The sequence below is a fragment of the Dipodomys merriami genome, unplaced genomic scaffold, assembly GCF_024711535.1.
Source record: "Dipodomys merriami isolate MVZ:Mamm:240054 unplaced genomic scaffold, mDipMer1.0.p SCAF_213, whole genome shotgun sequence".
Lineage (NCBI taxonomy): Eukaryota > Metazoa > Chordata > Mammalia > Rodentia > Heteromyidae > Dipodomys > Dipodomys merriami.
Genome location: NW_027203527.1, coordinates 852,816 through 873,723, shown reverse-complemented (window position 1 = coordinate 873,723; position 20,908 = coordinate 852,816). Strand labels below are relative to the sequence as shown.

At 40.7% G+C, this 20,908-nt stretch overlaps 1 protein-coding gene across 1 annotated transcript in view; it reads left to right on the top strand.

Moving 5' to 3' along the window:
• LOC138834381 (ras GTPase-activating-like protein IQGAP2) overlaps positions 1-20,908 on the top strand; it is a 257,374-nt gene that overhangs the window by 114,602 nt on the left and 121,864 nt on the right. The window contains exons 4-5 of the mRNA XM_070033008.1: positions 5,402-5,479; positions 8,698-8,774. Of these exons, the coding sequence (XP_069889109.1) occupies positions 5,402-5,479; positions 8,698-8,774 (155 nt within the window). The remainder of the gene's footprint in view (positions 1-5,401; positions 5,480-8,697; positions 8,775-20,908) is intronic.

The window sequence follows — 20,908 nt, the reverse complement described above, 5'->3', positions numbered from 1 at the left end:
TGAAGTAGCAGGAGTCTGGACACAGATCTCAGTGAGTGGTGACCGGTTCAGTGGCCTGCCTAGACACGAAGTGTCTACAAGAAGTGAGTGACTATGAGAAGGAAAAGGAAGGGTAGACGCTAAGAAGAAATTGGAAATGGATAGAGGGCCATGAAGAGAAGGTACTGGACAAAAGGAGGAACACCTCAATTCTAGAAGGGAAGGGATGGACAAAAGGCCGGAAAGGTTTCCTGGGCAGGGGCAGCAAGTGTCTATATACAGCTACACTCTGTCAGAATATCACAGACTGAGTGAGTTGTAAAGAACAAAGGTTGGGCTGGGAAGGTGGCTCAGTGGTAGAGTGCTTGCCTTGCATGCATGAGGCCCTGGGTTCGATTCCTCAGCACCACATATGCAGAAAAAGCCGGAAGTAGTGCTGTGGCTCAAGTGGTAGAGTGCTAGCCTTGAGCTGAAGAGCTGAGGGACAGCACCCAGGCCCAGAGTTCAGGCCCCACAACCGGAGGGAAAAAAAAAAAAAAGAACAAAGGTTGATTTAGCTCATTTAGTTCTGGACGCTGGGAGGTTGTAGAGTGTGGTACTGGTGAGGGCCTTTTAACCTAACAGAGAGGGTACCTAACAGAGGGCAAGACAGAGCCAGTGTGCTAGCCTAGAACTCTTGTTCTTATAAAGCCACTACTGCCATCACGGGTGCCTGAACCCTGTGATGTCACCTAGCCATAGCTAGGTGACATCTCAGAAGCACTGCCGCATACAAAATTGGGGATTACATTTCCAACATGTGATTTTGAGGGAGACAGGTTCAAACTCTTAAAGGAGTATTCTTGGAAAGGCTGAGATTGACAGGAGAAAGAAGAGTAGCCTTATAATGCCTAAAGATTTAAAAAGGAGGAGGAAGAAGAAGAGGAGGAAGAGGAAAAGGAGAAGAAATACTGCTACTGCTACTACTACTACTAATAATAATGATAAAAGGGGTTCCAGACAGTTCCCTACAAATTGTAGGCATGTAATAAATGTGTGATGAATATTTAGATGATGTGTAAATAGAAAAAGCGTTAGGCATAGCAGTTGGAGTGTGAGCTTTATCCAGATCTTCTGCTAACTGTGCCCTTTTGAGCCTCGGTCTTCCCACCTGTGAAGTGGGCCTAATAATATATCTATCTTTGTAAAGCTACTATGAAGAACAGACACAGTCATCCTATAAGGCCCTTGGATCTGTGCCTCATAGATAAAAGCACTCAGTGAGCACCGGACCTGATGGTGGCACTGAGCCACAGTGTCCAGCCAGGTGACTATGCTGTTAGGATATGGAGTTGTGAGCTCTGCAAAGCAGCCTTAGCCCTGAGCTGACAAAACTAGAGCAACTCCAGGGTTTTCCCCACTTGTGCCTCAACTCCCTCTTCCACAAAACAAACCCAGTAGGGTTCTCCTTGTTGGAGTCTAAGCTGCCGCCCTCAGCCCTCAGTGCTCTCATCCTAATAAGTCAAAAGTTGGCATCCAAAGACAACTTTTGCAATTCCTCACCTGAGACACATCGATGAACCTTGTTGGCTGATGGTGAAACGGCTCAACAGGAGAAAATCGGCATGGACTCTCTCTATGAAATGAAAAGAAAAAAAAAAGAATTAGTTTCCATGTGAAATTAAAGGGAGTTACATAAATGAACAAAAGCCTTTCTTGGATAAATATGACTGTGGCTATGCCAACTAGTCTAATAACATGCAGGACTGGAGAAATCTTTGACTCTCTAAAAGTAATTTCAGGGCTAGGAATGGCTCAGTGGTAGAGTGCTTGCCTTTCATGCCTGAGGCCCTGGGTTCGATTCCTTAGCACCACATAAGCAAAAAGAAAAAAGCCAGAAGTGGCGCTGTGGCTCAAGTGGTAGAGCGCTCGCCTTGAGCTGAAGAGCTGAGGGACAGCGCCCAGGCCCAGAATTCAGGCCCCACGACCGGACCCAAAAAAAAAGTAAATAAAAGTAATTGCAAAGGACTCAAATTATCTTGAGCCTGTGTAGAAAACCATTTACATTCTCATTGAAGCCACTAAAAGCAAGTGGAGAGACTGAATCACCAAAGTATACTTTGTAAATATGCGATCATGGATGGTAGAATCGAGAAGCCAGCCTTTCCAGGTGTTAGAAATGAAGGCTTTGAAATCTGTCTGATTTGCTGAAGAAATCAAAGACACCACCTGTTCCTTCAGTTCCTCCAGTTCCTCTCACAGGAAGCTCTTGGACTTTTTCTGACCTTAAAGATAAATAAACGTTACAAATACAGTCATTTATAGTGCAGTAATCATAATAGTTGACATTTGCTACATTCTTTTCCATACTTTGTAACTAAGTACCTTCTTTTTATTTCCAGAGAAGGGTTTGGTGAGGGAGGAGTCCCCGTTCTGGAAGCTCTGTAACTTTCTCCAGGACTTAGCTAACAAGGCCATTGAACCATATAGGTGTCTTGGCTCCATGACCTGGGATTGTTAAAGTCCACCAAAGACTCTACATACCCACATTCAGTCAAACAAGATTGGGTTTCTTTAACTCCTGGAGCAAGAAGCCATTGGGAGAAGTAAAGGACTCAGCATTGAGCTGGGCTTCTCCCTGCCTGGTGATTCCTATAAGGATTGAACAACACAAGTGTCAATTTAAAAACTGGAATGACTCATATCCGAGTTATTTTGCATATAGGACTTTTAATTACTTTGTGATATGGAGGATTCTCATGTTTGTCTTCTTTCAAATTTGATTAAAGATTATTTCTACCTTGTCCCTCTGTGCTTGTATTGGCCTTGTCTGATCATTGCTGCTTTTTTTCTATTATTGATTAGACTATTGATATTCAAATACAATGGCCTAGTAATTAACTCTTAGAGATAGGAACATTTTTTTCCCTTGCTAGTACTAGGGCTTGAACTCAGTAGCTTTTTGGTGGTTCATTGGAGATACGAATCTCATAGGTAGCCAGGCTCCCGTGGCTCACACCTGTCATCTTAGGTACTCAGGAGGCTGAGATCTGAGGATCGCAGTTCAAAGCCAGCCCTGGCAGGAAAGGCCATGAGACTCTTATCTCCAATTAACCACCAGAAAACTGGAAGTGGCGCCGTGGCTCAAGTGGTAGAGTGTTCACCTTGAGCTGAAGAGCACAGGGACAGCGCCCAAGCCCAGAGTTCAAGCCCTACAACTGACCAAAAAAAATCTCATGGACTTTCCTTCCTTAACTGGCTTCAAACAATGATCCTAATTTTAGCCTCCTGAGTAACCGATTATCAACAGGAGCCACTGGTGATTAGCAGATCTCAGCTTTCCGAGTAGCTAGGTGTAAGCCACCAGTACCTGACTAGGAAAACCCTTTCTTTCCTTGCATTTTCTTTTATCCAAGTATGATTTGGATATTTAGAACATCATTTGTCAGCCATATAAAATTATCAGTACAAGCAGACGGCCATAGGCAGTCGATGAGATGCATACGTATCTGTTCAGTGATGTACCAGATGACTCTAGTCATAGGGTCTGGGAGCCAGATGTTTCTCACCCCTGTTAAATGTTCTGCCCCTGTTAGATGCTCTGCCCCTCTTCTTGGTGTTATCTTTATATTTATCCTCCCTTCTTTCTTCTCCCTCCATTATTTCTTCTGAAAATAATCATTAGATCCCAGTTCTCACTCAGAGTGAGGGATGCTAGCATAGAAAAGGTTTTCAGATAAATACAGACCCCCTCTGGAATTCTAACTGAGTCACAAACAGCTACTTAACTTGAGACAAATAACTTCATCCTTTCTTCTCCCCTATTTTTCCTCATCTTTAAATAATAGAAATGGCAATTACTTTACAGAGTATTGGGGAAATTACGAATAATTTCTACAAAGTACTTGAAATGTATAATCAGATTGCAGATAGTGACCACTATCCAAAAAGCATAACCATTTATCAAGTGTTGATTTGCTTATATTTTATGATGCTAACAGCAATGGAAAGAACTTTTATTTAGTTAACTGTGAAATTGTACAAGTTCAAATGAGGTGGGAAGAGCCAGACTTCCTGAATGTGATTATGGATGTTATATGTTGGAACTTGCTATAGTGTGTGTGTGTGGGTGTGTATGTGAGAGAGAGGTGGGGATTGAACTGAGGCCCTGAGCACTGTCCCTGAGCTGTTGTGTTCAAGGCTAGCATTCTACCACTTGCCACAGCTCCACATCTGGCTGTTGGGTAGTTAATTGAATTAAGATTCTCATGGATATTCCTCCCTGGGCTGGCTTTAAACCTTCAAACCTCAGCTCTCAGCCTCCTAAGTAGCTAGGAACTACCAGCGAACCACTAAGTGAGCCACCAGTGCCAGGCTATAGTTACTTTTTTTGTACATTTATTTAAAATGAAGTATTAAGTAAGTAACAATGTACCATGTATCTAATTAATGAAAAATATTAGATCACCTTAAGGCCTTTTATGCTAGTGGAAAGTATACACTGAAAGAGTGTGTTTTTCCTCCAGAAAAAATGTCTTATAAAACATTTCTACTGCCATGTACCAGTGGCTCATGGCCTGCATACTAGCAACTCAGGAAGCTGAGATCTGAGGGTTATAGTTCAAAGCCAGCCTGGGCAGGAAAGTCCCTGAGACTCCTATCTTCAACTAACCACCAAAAAGCCAAAAGTAGAGGTAACCTTGAGCGAGAAAGCAAGGGATAGCACCCAGCCTCTGAGTTCAATCCCCAGTACCATTGCATGCCTGCATGTGTGTGTGCGCGTGCATGCTCGCGCGCGCGCACGCGCGCACACACACACACACACACACACACACACACACACACACACACACACACACACACACACACACACACACACACCTGTTGGGATTTGCTTCTTATAAAAGGCCAAAATTATGGTTGAATTGTGAGGAATATATACTTTAAGTGGATCTGATTTATGGAATGGTTTGTGTTTTCAGTTTGTATTTTCCTAAGTTTTCTGTAGAAATACATGTTCATGTTCTACAAACAAAAACCTTAGTCTTCTAAAACATTCTGCTTTTTCAGAAATTGCTGGAATTCTCAGCCATGGTAGCTAAACACTTAGTCTCGAGTGTGTATGTGCTGGCATGTGCTTGTCCACCTATTCATATACACACATCTCCCAGGACATCCTAATGCATATGCTAGACACTGAATAGTATTTGAAATTCAAGTTCAAAATTACTGAAGCATGTGAACTATGAAAACGGGCGTGGGCCACCACAGGTGGCTAGAATGTGGCTGAGATATAATCTAGTCTTTTTATTGTATCTGTTTGTTTTATGTGAGCATTAGTAACTATTCTTGCAAAAGATACAAGTAAGCACCCTGCAGATGCAATAGAATTCTTAGAAATGTCTCACATTTTGTGTTTCCCCTTTTTCACTCCTATCCTTAGAAGTCTGGCCTTCATTTTCGACACACAGACAACACAGTCCAGTGGTTACGAGCCATGGAGTCCATCGGTCTACCCAAGGTAAGCCTTCATGTACCAGCTCCTGAACTGGGGAGAAAGAAGGCAGTTCATGGAAACGTTACTATGAAAGAGGTTTGGTACACTAAGCTTTGCTAATGGGGGAATGAGAACTAGGAGAACTAAAGAAAGCTCTGAAAGGGACACAAAGAAATGCATGACAAAAACTCAGAAAGGGATGGGCAAAGCTTGAGAACAGACTGGCCAAATTGTAGATGCAAAACAAGGTCAGAACAAGCTTTAGCAAGTAGATAATTGAGTTGGTCAGTGCTCCTTGTTGGGTTGTTGTTTATACTTGAAATTACAAAGTCTCATTGTATCACCACTATTGAATCACTATTCTAAGTTATTACTATAAAATCATACTATCACTTTAAAATTTAAAGATGTCTGGATTGTAGCTCTTACTCCTGAAATAGATCTCCCAAGTAAAGTTCATTCCGTACACCCAGTGCTTGTTAAAGTCAAAGGAAATGAGGAAATTACATTTGATAGGAATGGCAGAGCTATTTCTTAAGCCCATTTCGAAAGGATTATAGAATCACAGGAAGTTACAAAAATAGTACATATGTGTGACTGCTTCCCTTGGCTTCTCTCCACCCATAGTGCCTCTGATAACTGAGGTACAATACTAAATTGACATTGGGCAGATGATGGACACTAGACTACAGACCTTACTAGGCTTTTACCAATTGTAGATCCATTTGTTTGTGATTACTGAGTGTGCAGGTTTGTGTCGTTGTATCCCACAAATGAATTGGTGTAGCCACTACCACAATCAAGAACTGTAGCGACCAGAGAGAGAAGTGGTCGTTTTCTTTTTGTGCCAGTACTGTGGCCTGAACTCAAGGCCTCAAGATTTTACTTGGCTTTTTCACTTCTGGATTTTTGCTGGATAGTTAGAGATAAGAATCTCATACATTGGTCTGCCTAAGGCTGGTTTAAACTGATTCTCATGTCTCAGCCTCTTGAGTAGCTAGGATAATAAGTGTGAGCCCCAGGCACTCAGCTGAGAAGTAGTCTTTTATACTGAATCCTTCCCTTACCCTATCACTGGCAGTTGGCCCTCTTAAGTCTTTTAAGTGGGTTTTAAACTGTTTATGCTATGTATGCTTTTGTTTTCACACATACATTAAATAAAACAAAAATTAGAGACAGTATACAGAGAAGCAATAATAATATACTCTCCATTGCTGTAGTTTTGTTATTTTGAGAGTACTATGTATGTGATTGCCCTGAGTCCCTTCATTTATCAGTACTAAGTATTTAGCTTGTGCTCAACCTTGGGTTAGGTGCTAGAGATACAGTGTTGAATAAAATAGCCTGATCCATCTCTTTGTGGGAAGAAAGACATACTGATGAAGATTTCTCAAGACAAGTCTAAATAGAGAAGATTCTTGTTTGAAGAACAGGGGTTGGGGAGAATTGTCCTTATAGTACAGTAAGGTCTGAGGTGAGATTACAGGTGTTCTCTGCTTACACAGATCTTTAAACGGGGATGCCTTGTCTCACTCACATGTTGACAGCAAATGTGTGCAAAGGGAAGCAGAAAAGCCCCGTGAAACGACCCAGGTACAAACAGCAGCCAGAAACTGTATATATTGGTAGTGAGAGGATACTTTGCTTCTTTCTTTCCTCTGCTTTTCCCATGCACTCAAGTATCAAGTACTTAAATAAGATCCATGATTTGATCTTAATTTATCTGTCAAATTGTAAAAAAAATATTTCTTGAAAGCAAGTGTTATCAGAACACTTAAATTAGGATTAGAAGCATCAAACCCAGTTATTCTTGTATTCGTGTGTGTGTGTGTGTGTGTGTGTGTGTGTGTGTGTGTGTGTGTGTGTGTGTACACAGGTGTGCATACACACATGCACTGAACTCTGCTTCTTATCAAACTTACAGTTTCATCTTAGGAAAAATAATGTGAATGTGAATTAAAAGCCTCTAATGTTAAGATCTTTCAGTCTGGTTATTACATATTTAGGTAATTACTCCAAAGGAGAAATCAGATGTTCAGAAAAAATGCAGGATGTTCATTGGCAGTGGCTTGAAATAAAGGGGAAAAAATGAGATTGAAACTAATGTTCAGCTCTGAGGAACAGTTAAGCTCTGGTTCAGAAGTATAAAAGAATCCTATGCATCTGCCAGAAGCAATGTCCTTTGAGAATCAAGGGGATGGAAGGAAGTCATCTTCTATTAAGTCTTTTAAATTTTTTTCATTTGTGTGTGTGTGTGTGTGTGTGTGTGTGTGTGCGCGCGCACATGCATGTGTGCATGCATGTATGCCAGTACTAGGGCTTGAACTCAGGGCCAGAGCATTCTCCTTTATCTTTTTGGTTCAAGGAGGTTGTTCTACCCCTTGAGCCATAGCTCTACTTCTGGCTTTTTAGTAGTTCATTGCAGATTAGTCTCACTAATAGACTTTACTGCTTGGGTTGGTATTGAAATCATGATTCTCAGATCCCAACCTCCTGAGTAGCTAGGAATACAGGAATGAGCCACTGGCACTTGGCCCTCTTAAGTCTTTTACATAGGTTTTAAACTGTTTACACTAAGTATGCTTTTGTTTTCACACACAAATAAAATAATAGAGAATATAAGTATATATGCATATGTATATATATATATATATATCAGAGGAAATGTAGAATACTAATTTTTCCAATGTAGATGATGAGATGATGTTTTTCTTTCATATTTTCTAGATTTTATTTGTACTTTCTAGATTTTATTTGGTGACAATGTGTTATTTAAGCAGGGAAAAGTCTGCATATGTGTGCATGCTACATTTGTGTGCCTGTTACACGTACATGCATGCTGCATGTACACAAATTATGTTTGCAGAACTATATACCAGTGTAAGGAAAAAATAAAGTGGCTGCGGGAAGGTCACCTCCCTAACCCAGGAGAGCTTTGGCTGGGTTAGGAATGAGGGCACAGAATGAACCAACGCCACTATCACTGTGGGCTCAGGCTGGCCTCTAGGAATAGTTGGCTGTGAGCACTACCCCTCCCCTGGCCACTAGGAGGCTGCATTGGCAGGAAGGGGATTGGTTGTTGGAACTGGTCCATCTGTAGAGCAAGATGAAGCAAAACTGAGGGGTTCCTCTATGTTCACATAATTAAGAAATAAGAGCAATCAGAATAGGAATATCTGGGGAGTTAAAATCACTGTGTGAAGCAAAAACATAATAAGCACATTATCTGTTTTATTTTCCAGATATTTTATCCAGAAACAACAGATGTCTATGATCGGAAAAACATACCCAGAATGATATACTGCATTCATGCACTCAGGTGGGAATAGACTAGGACTTAAATACTCCTGAGGAAGTTCATTTAAGTAGAACTAGAATGTCAATTTATGAAAACTCTTGAGTGACTTTTATAAACTGAACAATTTGTTATTACATTCCGTTTTGAGCTTGCTGTTTCAAACAAAATAATTGCCACAGAAAAACCATCTTGAAATCAGGCCCCGGTGGTTCACACTTGTAATCTTAACTACTCAGAAGACTGAGAACTGAGAATCAAGGTTCAAAGCCAGCCTATGTAGGAAAGTATATGAAACTCTTATCTCTAATTAACCAGGAAAAAGCTGAAAATAGAGCCATAACTCAGGTGGTAGAGCACCAGTTATGAGTAAAAAAGCCAAGTAAGAATATGAGTGCCTGAGTTTAAGCCCTAATGCTGGCACACCAAAAAAAATGGCACCAAAAAATACAGTTCCAGTTTTTTAAAGTATGATTTAACATAGTAAGCCAGAAAATGAATGAAAGGCCTTTAAAGTAAGGAGAAAAATTAAGTTGAAAATTACAGGTATCCATTATTAATGTGTTACTACATTCTGAAATTATTATCTGATTTACAAATATAGCTTAAGTATCAAATTAGTAACTTAAATCAGTAACTTTGATAGACATTGTGATTTTTCACTTTAATTACTCTTTTTGTATGTGTGTGTTTTGTATGTGTATATGTGCTGATTGTGGGGCTTGAATTCAAGGACTGAGCACTGTCCCTGAACTTTTGTGCTAATGGCTAGGGCTATACCACTGGAGTTGGAGCTCCATTTCTGGATTTCTGATGATGAATTGGAGATAGGAGTCTCACAGATTTTCCTGCCTGATGGGTCATGGGGCTTGATCCCAGGCCTGGGCGTGGTCCCTGAGCTCTTTTCCTCAAAGCTAGCACTCTACCACTTTGGAACACCCCACCCTTCCAGTTTTCTGGTGGGTGATGGAGATAAGAGTCTCATGGACATTCCTGCCCATCTGGCTTTGAACTGCAATCCTCAGATCTTAGCCTCCTAAGCAGCTAGGAATACAGATATGAGCTACCAGGGACTGGCTTGCTGTGATTATTCTCAAAATGATCAATGTGTTTTAGTTCAATTAAGATCTAGGGCCAGATATACTTATAAACATAGTTATAAACCCAGTGATTTGGAATGTAGAGGAAGGAACATTGCAGCCTAAGGCTGGCCAGGGCAAAAGCATGAGACCATATCTGAAATACAAACTAAAAAGGAAAAGGACTGGAGGCGTGGATCAATTTGGAGAACACGTGTCTAGCAATATGAATGAGGCCCTGGGAATTGTCCTAGTATATGTATGAAAGAGAAAGAGAGAGAGAAGGAGGGAAAGGGAGGGAGAGAAAAGGAAGAAGGGAGGGGGGGTGGGAGGGGGGGGAGAGAGAGAGAGAGAGAGAGAGAGAACACAATCCACTGTAACAATAGTTACTTTTGGCTTTCTGTTCAGTAGAACATATACTCTTTAGGAAAAGAACAGAATACAAAAGTTGCTTTTATGTTTTTTAAAGACCAATTCATTTTTTTAAGTGATTTTTGATAAAATTCTGTTAGTTCCTCATCTGTTTTTATGTTGTCAGCCCAGAATGGCTGTGATTTCTAGAGGTAACAAAGATGGTTCCAGATGTACAGCTTGTGGCTGGTGCCTGTGCGCAGGTAATGGCTGGAAGACTTCATGTCTAATGTAATTTTGAATTCCTTCTACAACATCTGCCTTGTGTTTATATCACTAAAGTCATTTTCCTGGCAGAATTCTCTGCATTTGGGGTTTACATTAACTTCTTCCTGGCTCTTTTCCTCTCCAAAACAAAAGGCTCTATAATAATTCTTTACAAGGCTGGTCTTCTAGAGAAAATTCTTGATTGTATATAATTTGACTTCTTCTCTCCTTCAGTACTTAAGAGACTGTTCAGAATATGAAAGCAAGTAGAAATACAGACCAAATACAGTTGCCTTTGCTAGGATTTTGCTAGCCTAGGGTGGCTTTAAATCCATGACAACCAGCCCAGGCTGGTATAGAACTCACGATTTTCCTGCCTCTGTCTCTGGAGTGTTGAGATGATAGTCATGTGTGACCATACTGGGCTTATATATTTTTTATTCTAATAACTTAGAATTTCTAACTTGGGAGAAACACCCCTTCTGTATTTGCCTTCTAAACCAGCAGGCTTTCTAAAACTGGATGTTTGATTTGGGAGTAACTAAGGTTTGAACTCAGGACTTCACACTTGTTAAGCAGACACTCCTCCATATGAGCCATTACCCTCATCCTTTTTTGTTCATTTGTTTTGGTTTTTTTTTTTTTTTGCTTTTTAAAGTTATTAGTTGGATAAAGTCTCAAATTTTTGCCCAGGTATGGGCCCAGACTACTATAATCCTTCTCATTGTGTCTCCCTGTAGCTGGGATTGCAGGCATATACTACCAAATTTGGCTCTAAAGCTTTTCATTTCAAGAAATATTTTCAGTCTGGTTTTTCTAATGCTCTTTATCAAATATTTTCCAGGGCTTACAGTAATCACTTAACACTCCCGTTACTACCACATTTGTGACCTGCTAAGCCAGCCCCCATTTATTAATACCATTATCATAGCCATGTGTCATAATGCTAGTCTCCAACTCTACAAATGGAGTATTTTAATGTAAGCTTAAATGGATTTTCTGAAGCAGACACCTGGGACATTAAGATTATACAGCATATGAAGAAATGGTGTGCTAAGTTCCTTTCTGGTGATATCACTGTTCTAACCACAGACCAGCAGGGAGGTTTACACATGTCTGTTTGCCAGGGTTTTAACAATGGCTTGGATAGCTTAGTAAACAAAGAGCAACTTCTTGCTTATTTTTGCCTCGTTATGCACATGTTACTGTGATTTTGGGGGGAGGGGGAATGGTCCCTGATTCTCATTCATCATGGATGTCTCCACTGTAAAAGGAGACGTGTCATGGGTCATGCCATTTACCAGATCTGACCATAATGAGGATGATCTGCCTTTGCCAGCAATGTTTATGTAGTAACTAACATTCCTTAGGAGATTCTTCATGTTCCTCTGTTCTGCCATATGATATGGCTGCCTGTCAGGATGGAGTGGAGAAATCCCAAGTGCATCTCAAGTTTTCTCTATGCAAACTCTTCTCTGCTGGGCTGTCTCTCACGTGAGGCAAATATTCTGCTCTGTGGACAAGACACTTTGGGAGGCTGAGTAGCAGAGTCAGGCCAGCGAGTGGCTTTGCCCTGGCTGTATAGTTTGCCCATGATGCTGGAAATGAGCACATATCTCTGGCTATGGTAACCTGGCTTGACTACCACAGCATTGCAGGGGTAGAGTTGTCATTACCTGGGAGACAATTCAGCAGGTGGGAGATTCTAATTATAGCTCAGGAACCAGGAGAAAAAGGGTCCCCAGGCAGTTAGTCTTGCCAGGCACAACCTTCTTCCTGCCCCAGCCTGTAGGCCCAATTGATCTACAAAGTCAGCTGTCTCTCAGCATTGACCAAACTTGTCTCCTCATCCCAGTCAGCCTGCTTTGGACTTAGCAACCAAGATCCCCTAATTCCTACTCTTCCTTCCTACCATGTCTGCTTTCCTTTTTCCTGCCCACTTCTCATTCTGGTATCTTATTTGTTCCTTCACTCCCTTTGTCCATTCTCACCAGTGGCTTTGCCAGGTGAGCTTGGTGGTGCCACCACATCTAGTGCTCAGAGACTCACCTTCTTGGTGGGTGGTCTTATTTTCTTTGCAAGAAAATGTTTATCTTTTTCTTAGGCTCATTGTGGGGAATTTGGAAAGAATGCCAAAGTAAAAGTGAAAATACCCACTATCTCAAAACCACAGAGAAGCCACTGCTACTATTTTGGTGTCTTTGGATTTAAAATCTGTATATGGCTTGTTTTCCTTTCGTGGCTTCTTTTGGAATGTCTGCAGCCTGCACAGTGAAAAAGATCTGGTTCAAGATGTGAGAGCCGTGCTGAAGTGATTATTATACCAGCCTTTTTTCTTTAATGGCCTGAGACTTACATATGAAGAAAACTACCTTTTTTAGTTCCAGGTTTATTAAAGAGGTATAATAAATGACATCAAATGTCTGTGAAATGTTTAAACATTACTTATAAAGTTAAATATCTCTAAACAGTATCTGTAATTTTTTTTAAAATCAACATGATTTCCTTCAGACACCTTACAGAGTAAATGAAATAAGTGCTGGAATATATTTCCCACACTTCCCATACTGAGACCTATTCTGAAAAATCTAGACTGCAAGTTTCATTCATATCTTCATTGTGTGTGTGTGTGTGTGTGTGTGTGTCCATACTGAAATCAGGGCCTCAGATTCTAACTCTGATTTTTGTTTTTGCTCAAGGCTGGCACTCTGCCACTTCAGCCACACCTCCACTCCTGAATTTTGTGCTGCTTAATTGGAGATAAGAACCTCTTGGATTTGTCTGTCCAGGCTGGCTCTGAATAGAGATCCTCAGATCTTAGTCTCCTGAGTAGCTAGGATTATGGGGGTGAACCAACAGCTCCTGGCTTTATGTCTTCCTTAGTACACACTATTTTTTTTCTTGTCTTAGGGCTGTTATACCAGTTACTTCCCAGAGCATCATCAGAAACAAAATGGCATCCCTTCAGGTTTCTGGCCCATTCATATAGGCCACCTGGGCTCTTTATCCAAAGCAAGTCAGACCTGCACCACCAACATCGGGCTCAACTTCACTTGTTAAATCAGTCAGATCTTTTTATTATTACTATCATTACTATTATTGTTGTTGTTGTTATTTTTAAAGTACATGGCTTTGAGGTAGAGATTTTATTTACAGTCCATTCCCTTCCCTTCACCCTGCAGTGATTTATTCCCAAAGCTTTTGCTTGGCCAGTGTTATACAATCCATTGTCCTGTCACTATGATGTATTGACCTGACCTGTTAACATTATTAAAAGCTTATGTATGCCTTTTTCTTTTCTTTTTTTTTCTTGAAATTAGTTGGATTTTCTAGATGTTTCAGTCTCCCAGGAGACCAACGATTGACTCTACTCAATGCTCCTTAGGTCATTTGACTGATTTATCATCTCAGGTTATATTTCTGGGTCCCCTCTCTCTTCTTGGTTATTAAGTGTGACCATTGAGGACAGACTCTTTCCACCTCAAGAGATATACATACATACATATATACATACATACATATGGTCTTTTCCTATAGTCTTTTCTTACCTTGGGATACTTCATTTGTTTGGGGGACTACTTAGCTTACAGAGTTCCTGGTATATAGTTCCAATGGTATGTGTAATACAGAATCAAGTACTTTACTGTTATAGACAAAAGAAACTAACTCCTTATGTTTCTATGACATTCCCCTTTCTAAAATCAAAAACAAGTAGTTATTTACGAATGATTACCTTTCTCTGAATAACAACATTCTTGTACATGTAACCAAGTATTCACTTAAGTCTGTTTACTTAACCAAGAACAAAATTAATTTCTTCTTCCTTCTCCTCCTCTTCCTCCTCTTCTTCCTCCTCTTCTTCCTCCTCTTCCTCTTCCTCCTCCTTTTTGGTGCCAGACAAAAGAAACTAACTCCTTATGTTTCTATGACATTCCCCTTTCTAAAATCAAAAACAAGTAGTTATTTACGAATGATTACCTTTCTCTGAATAACAACATTCTTGTACATGTAACCAAGTATTCACTTAAGTCTGTTTACTTAACCAAGAACAAAATTAATTTCTTCTTCCTTCTCCTCCTCTTCCTCCTCTTCTTCCTCCTCTTCTTCCTCCTCTTCCTCTTCCTCCTCCTTTTTGGTGCCAGTACTGGGCTTGAGCTCAGGGCCTCATGTTCTCACTTGGCTTTTTCCATTCAAGTCTGGTGCTCTGCCCCTGAGGCACACCTCCACTTCTGGCTTTATGCTGGTTAAGTAGAGATAAGAATCCTTCAGACTTTCTTGCCCAAGCCAGCTTCAAACCATGGTCCTCAGCCCACAGCCTCCTGAGTAGCTAGGTCCTGAGGAAGTTCTTTTCATGTAGACCATGAAGGAATAGAAGCTTGGGTTCCATGGCCTGTCAGTGTCACACATCGAGTTCTTGCTAGTCTTGAGACCAGGAGCCAGAGTTGTTTCTGATTGCAATTCTATTGTTTTCTGGTCTGCCACGAGGCTTTCATTTACAGACATTCATCCCACATGTTATGGCCCCAAATAGGCTGCATGTGATGGGATCCAGAAGCACAGAAAGCAGCCAGGTCCTGCCTTTTAAGTTTGCATTGCATTGCCACAGAACCTTTTGATGTCTATATTGAAAATAGTAGGAAAAAGCTTCATTACTTCCCAGACTTTAACTGATATTATTTGTGTGACCAGAGGAACTGGGTCAATGAGGTTTAGCCTCAGGGAGTCCTGAGTCAGAAACCCAGGTGCGTTATACCCTTGGGGGTGACGAGACTCCCTCCTTCATACCAAGTGCTTGCTTAGATGCAGGAAGCAATGTTGTCATTCATTCTAGGGTTTCTGAAGAAGTAAGTCCAGCCTTTTGTGTTGACTATTGTGCTAGTAAGTTCAGAGTTGAGAAGCCATATGCAATTGTGGGATTTTTTTTCCTTATACTTCAGAGATTTTTAAATATCTTTATTTCCTGTGTACTTCAGGTAATGGATGGCCTAATCTGAATTTAAAAGCTTGGGAAGGAAAAGTTTGGTGTGGATGCTTCTTTTTGACATGGGAATTCTGGGTAAATACGATTTGTGGATGAACAAATTTGCTCCTTGGAATAATCTTGTAGGAAGCACCAGTGATTGACTTTAAATCCCACATCCATGGGAAGTAATTTGTTTTTAAGGTAACATTAAATTTCAGCATCTAGTACAATACATTTTAAGAATTAAATCTAAATTGAAAGTATGTCTTGATTTAAGAGAACATTTTTAGTAAATTAGGTTGTGGAGGCACATGTGAAATAACTACTTGATCTGTATTTGCCCACGAAAAAAAATCTCAAATTTCAGTTTTAAAGCCTACCCTTCTATCCAACAAGTTAACTTCCCAGCACCACCTTGTGGTGACTTTAGTTAATCCAGGATCTTTTCTTATTGGAAAATTTAGTTTAATACTACACTATGCAATGGAGAAGTAGAAAGTTGGAAATTGCCACCTAATTTCTTTATTACTAAAAACAAAAGTCAACACTTTTTTGTGCAGTCCTTGAACTCAAGACCTAAGCATTGTTCCTGAGCTTGTTTGTTCAATGTTCTACTTCTGGCTTTTTGCTGGCTCATTGGAAACAAGAATCTCATAGACTTTCCTGCTATCCTGGCTTTGAACCTCAATTCTCAGCTCTCAGCCTCCTGAGAAGCTAGGAAGCTGGCGTGAGCCACCAGCCCCTGGCACTCTTTAAAATGGCAATAATAGTAGTAGTAGTAGTAGTAGTAGTAGTAGTAGTAGTAGTAGTAGTAGTAGTAGTAATACATTTGTTTAATAGAAACATTTTCTTTCATTTTGCCAACAAACCTGTTCTTTATTTGGGTTTTGAGTCATAATCTTGACTCAGACTTCTAGGGTCAAGTGATCCTCCTGTTTCAGCCTCCCTAGTAGCTGGAACTACAGGCATACACCTTAGCTAATGCTGTGTTTTATGGAAGTCTGATGCTTTTATTAGCCAGATGTTGTTTCTCAGTCTTTTAATCTCAGCTATTTGGGAAGTGGTTTGAGCTATTTGTGGTATGAGACAAGCATGAGCAAAACAGTAAATGAGACTCCATCTCATCCAGTGTCTGAGCACAGTCACAGGTGTCTGCCATCTTAAGCTGTGGGAAAACACAATGTCTGGGCACAGTAGTGCATGCCTGTCATCCCAGTACAAAGGATAATACACACACAGGAAGGTCACACAGCATAGACCAACCCCAGGGAATGAAGGAAGATCCTATCTCAAAAATAACCAATACACAAAGGGGATGATAGAGTGAACTAAGAGGTAGAACACCTGATTAGCAAGCACAAGGCCCTGAATTCAAACATGAACAGCACCAGAAAAAAAAAAAGGGGACATGTATTATAATTCGAGATCACAAGTACATAGGGAAGGAAGTGGAATTTTAAGAAAGTTAGTAGAAACCACTATGGAGAGCAGTCTGGAAGGTCCTCAGAAAGCTAAATATTGACCTCCCTTATGACCCAGTCATACCACTTCTAGGAATCTACACTGAACAACAGGAACCAGTATACAAGGACATATGCACCTCCATGTTTATTGCAGCACTATTCATAATAGCCAGGATATGGCAACAGCCCAGATGTTCCACCATAGATGAACGGATCCAAAAATTGTGGTATCTATACACAATGGAATATTATACAGCCATTAGAAAGGACAAAACAATGGCATTTGCAGGGAAATGGATGGAGCTAGAAGAAATCATGTTGAGCGAGGTAAGCCAAGAGCAAAGAGATAAACGGTACATGGTCTCCCTGATAAGTGGATGTTAAATCCAAAAATGTAAGTGATATGGCAAAATTAACAAGACTTAAGAAACAAAGGATTTCCACTCATCTGGTCGAATCACTATTAAATAACCCCATGTTGCTGATCACATATATGGTATATATGTGCACACCAGAGGCAAACCGGGAGGACGACACAGAACTAGAGGGAATCAGGGGAAAACATACAACAGCAGGACCATCAGCTGCACTGGACATTGATCAAAATGAACTAAGCAACTCAATGGCAGCGATGGGAGGGAGGGAACAAGTGGGAAAGAGGGAACAGCTGACGCTATGCAAAACAAAAGAAATGTACATATCACCCAATGTGGAAGAAATAATTGCAAAGCTCATAGAACTCATAAATGTTATAGACTATGATAGACAATTTGCTCCAGGAAAGTTAGAATGTGTTTGTGACTTTAACAGCATCACTATCCCACAATACTGTGAAATTTGGGAAATGATGTAACCACTTAATCACAATAAAAAATGGAAAAAAGGTAGTAGATACTATGTAGTTTCAACTTTGATATAAAATTGTTAGTTTAAAAGTATACTGAAACTTTAACAAGATATTCACATGGCAATAGACATTGAAATGAGTGCAATAAGTACTTGAAATAGATGTAAAATTTGTAAGAAGACATTTTAGGGCTGTCTCCTTCAGTTTTCCTGTAATTTTTTTCTGTTTTTTTTTCTGATGGGTTGTTTTAATTTAAGGACTTATATTTGCTACATAGGTGCTCTGCCACTTGACATACACACACACATACACAGCTTTCATATTTTCTTACTAAATTTTTATATAATTTTCTTTGTGAGTTAGCTCAGGTATACATTGGAATTTGGAGAAAAGGGGAGGGAGATACAAATCTATGAAAAAACTTTTGATTGTTTATTCTTATTTTCTTACGTATGTGTATTTATACTGAAGCCTGAACTCAGAGCCTGGGCATTGTCCCTTAGCTTTTTCTCTCTGTCCCTTGAGCCACAGCTCCACTTCTGGCATTTTGCTGATTAACTAGAGATAAGAGTATCAGGGACTTTTCTTGTCCAGGTTGGCTTCAAACTTCAATCCTCAGAGCTCAGTCTCCTTCTAGAATTACAGCTAGGATTACAAGCATGAGCCACCAGTGCCCAGAATGGCTCATCACCTGTAATCCCAGAGGCTGAGATCTAAAGATTGTGGTTCAAAGTCAGTTTGGGCACTAGAAGGTCTATGGGACTTTTACCTTTAACCATCAAAAAGCTGGAGGCAGAGCTGTGGCCAAGGTGGTGGAGTGCGAGCCTTGATACCATCCAGTTGGGAAAGTACTCATCAATAATGTTCTGAAGTGGAAAGTGTGACAAGGAAATGGTATGCACACAGCTGGATGGCTGGGTAGGCGGTGCCCAACGGGGATTCTTAGGTTCAGCTTTATCTCAGCCTATTGGTGTTGAGGAGGAGGAGACAGCCAGGGAGCCCAGAGTGGGAGGGATAGCATCAGGTGTGTTTGATCCTCACAGGATGGCACTTAGACCTGCCACAAGGTCGTCTACATAGCTGTCTAGAAACTTCTCTTTGGCAAGTCAGGTGATGATGTGGATGCTGTGAAATGATTGAGCCTTCTTGGCTTAACAACCTCTTGGCCCCATCTAATGCCTCTCCCTGCCCCTTGGAGCCATAGATACTGAAATAGTCCCCCTGCAGAGTCTCCCAGTGCCCTACAGGATTCACTCATGGAGGCCAAAAGATATGGCACCTGTTGTGTATTGATCAGTTCCTTGAGGCCAAGATACAATGTATCACCAGGTACTGGTGGCTTATGCCTCTAATCCCAGCTACTCAGGAGTCTGAGATCTGAGGGTAAAGGTTTGAAGCCAACCTGAGCAGGAAAGTTCATAAGATTCTTATCTCCCACTACTCAGAGAAAGCCAGAAGTTGTACTGTGGCTCAAGCAGTAGAGTGCTAGCTTTGAGCAAAAGAAGCTCAGGGGCAGCACCCAGGCCCTGAGTTCAAGGCCCAGGACCCACACCAAATAAATAAACTAATAATATATATATATAATTTATAAATATATAAATTATGCTTAATTCTGGGTGATGGTTTGTATTTCTTTCTAGTTTTTGTTTGTTTTAAAGTCAGTTTTGCTACATTGTCCAAGCTGGCCTGACAATGATCTCCTTGTCCCAACCTACAGAATGTTAGGATTACAAGCATTTGCTACTGCATCCTATCCTGTTCTAAAAAAACAGAGAGGGACAGAGAGAATTGCTAGAGATCAAACCTAAGCTCTGACATATGCTAAGCCCCTGATATAAGCCCTTTTGTTGTTGTTGGTGGTGGTTGTGGGGCTTGAATTCTGGGCCTGAGCGCTGTCCCTCAGCACTTCAGCTCATGGCAAGCACTCTACCACTTGAGCCACAGTGCCACTTCTGGTTTTCTGGTGGTTTATTGGAGCAGGTCTCAGTATGTTACCAGGGGTGGCCTTGAACTCCAGGCTCAAGCAATTCTTTTTTTTTTTATTTTTATTTTTTGTGAACATACTGTACAGAGGGGTTACAATTACATGCAAGATACTGAGTACATTCCTTATCAAGCATTGCAGCCTCCTCCTTGGCCTCTGTCTCTGCTGAGACTACAGGTGTATCCCACAACTCTCAGCTTACCTATGATATCCTATGTAACTTTTTTTTTTTTTTTGGTCGGTCGTAGGGCTTGAACTCTGGGCCTGGGCACTGTCCCTCAGCACTTCAGCTCAAGGCTAGCGCGCTCTACCACTTGAGCCACAGCGCCACTTCTGCTTTTTTCTGCTTATGTGGTGCTGAGGATCGAACCCAGGGCCTCATGTATGCGAGGCAACCACTCTACCCCTGAGCCACCTTCCCAGCCCCTATGTAATTTTTAAATCATGAATCTCTCATGTTTTCTGTTCTTACCATGTTCTTGAAATTTTTTCAGAAATTATGAACAAACAAATTCCATTTCAATGCAAATGACATTTTAAGAGTTTGCTTTAAGAAGCAAACTAAGAAGGCTTGAGCTTTTCTTAGTATGTTGTAATGAAATTTCATATATTTTATAAACTGAGGTCCATCTCTAATACCTGAAGTGGCCCTCTTGAAATATTCAAACCATCAAAATCATGCTTACATTAATTTCCCACATATATCATTGTATAATTTCTGACTTTGAATAATATAAATTATAAACTTATCAACATCGACTAGAATTGTGAGTGAAGGATTTTTTTCGGTCGTGGGGCTTGAACTCTGGGCTTGGGTGCTATCCCTCAGCTCTTCAGCTCAAGGTGAGCGCTCTACCGCTTGAACCAGAGTACCACTTCCAGTTTTCTAGTGGTTTACTGGAGATAAGAGTCTCACGGACTTTCCTGCCCTGGCATGCTTTAAACCATGATCCTCAGATCTCAGCCTCCTGAGTAGCTAGGATTACAGGTGTGAGCCACCAGCGCCTGGCTGTGAAAGATTTTTAAGATGGTTGCTACAATCAGTCTTGGGGCAAAAGAAGATAGGACAAATATGTATGGAACCATGATTGGACTGAATCTTCATAAATCTCAAAGCACAGAACCATTTCTCTTTGATAGCATTTAGTTGTCATCCTTCAAGTCCTTATGTCAAGTTTTAGGACATTTATTTCTCAACATAAAC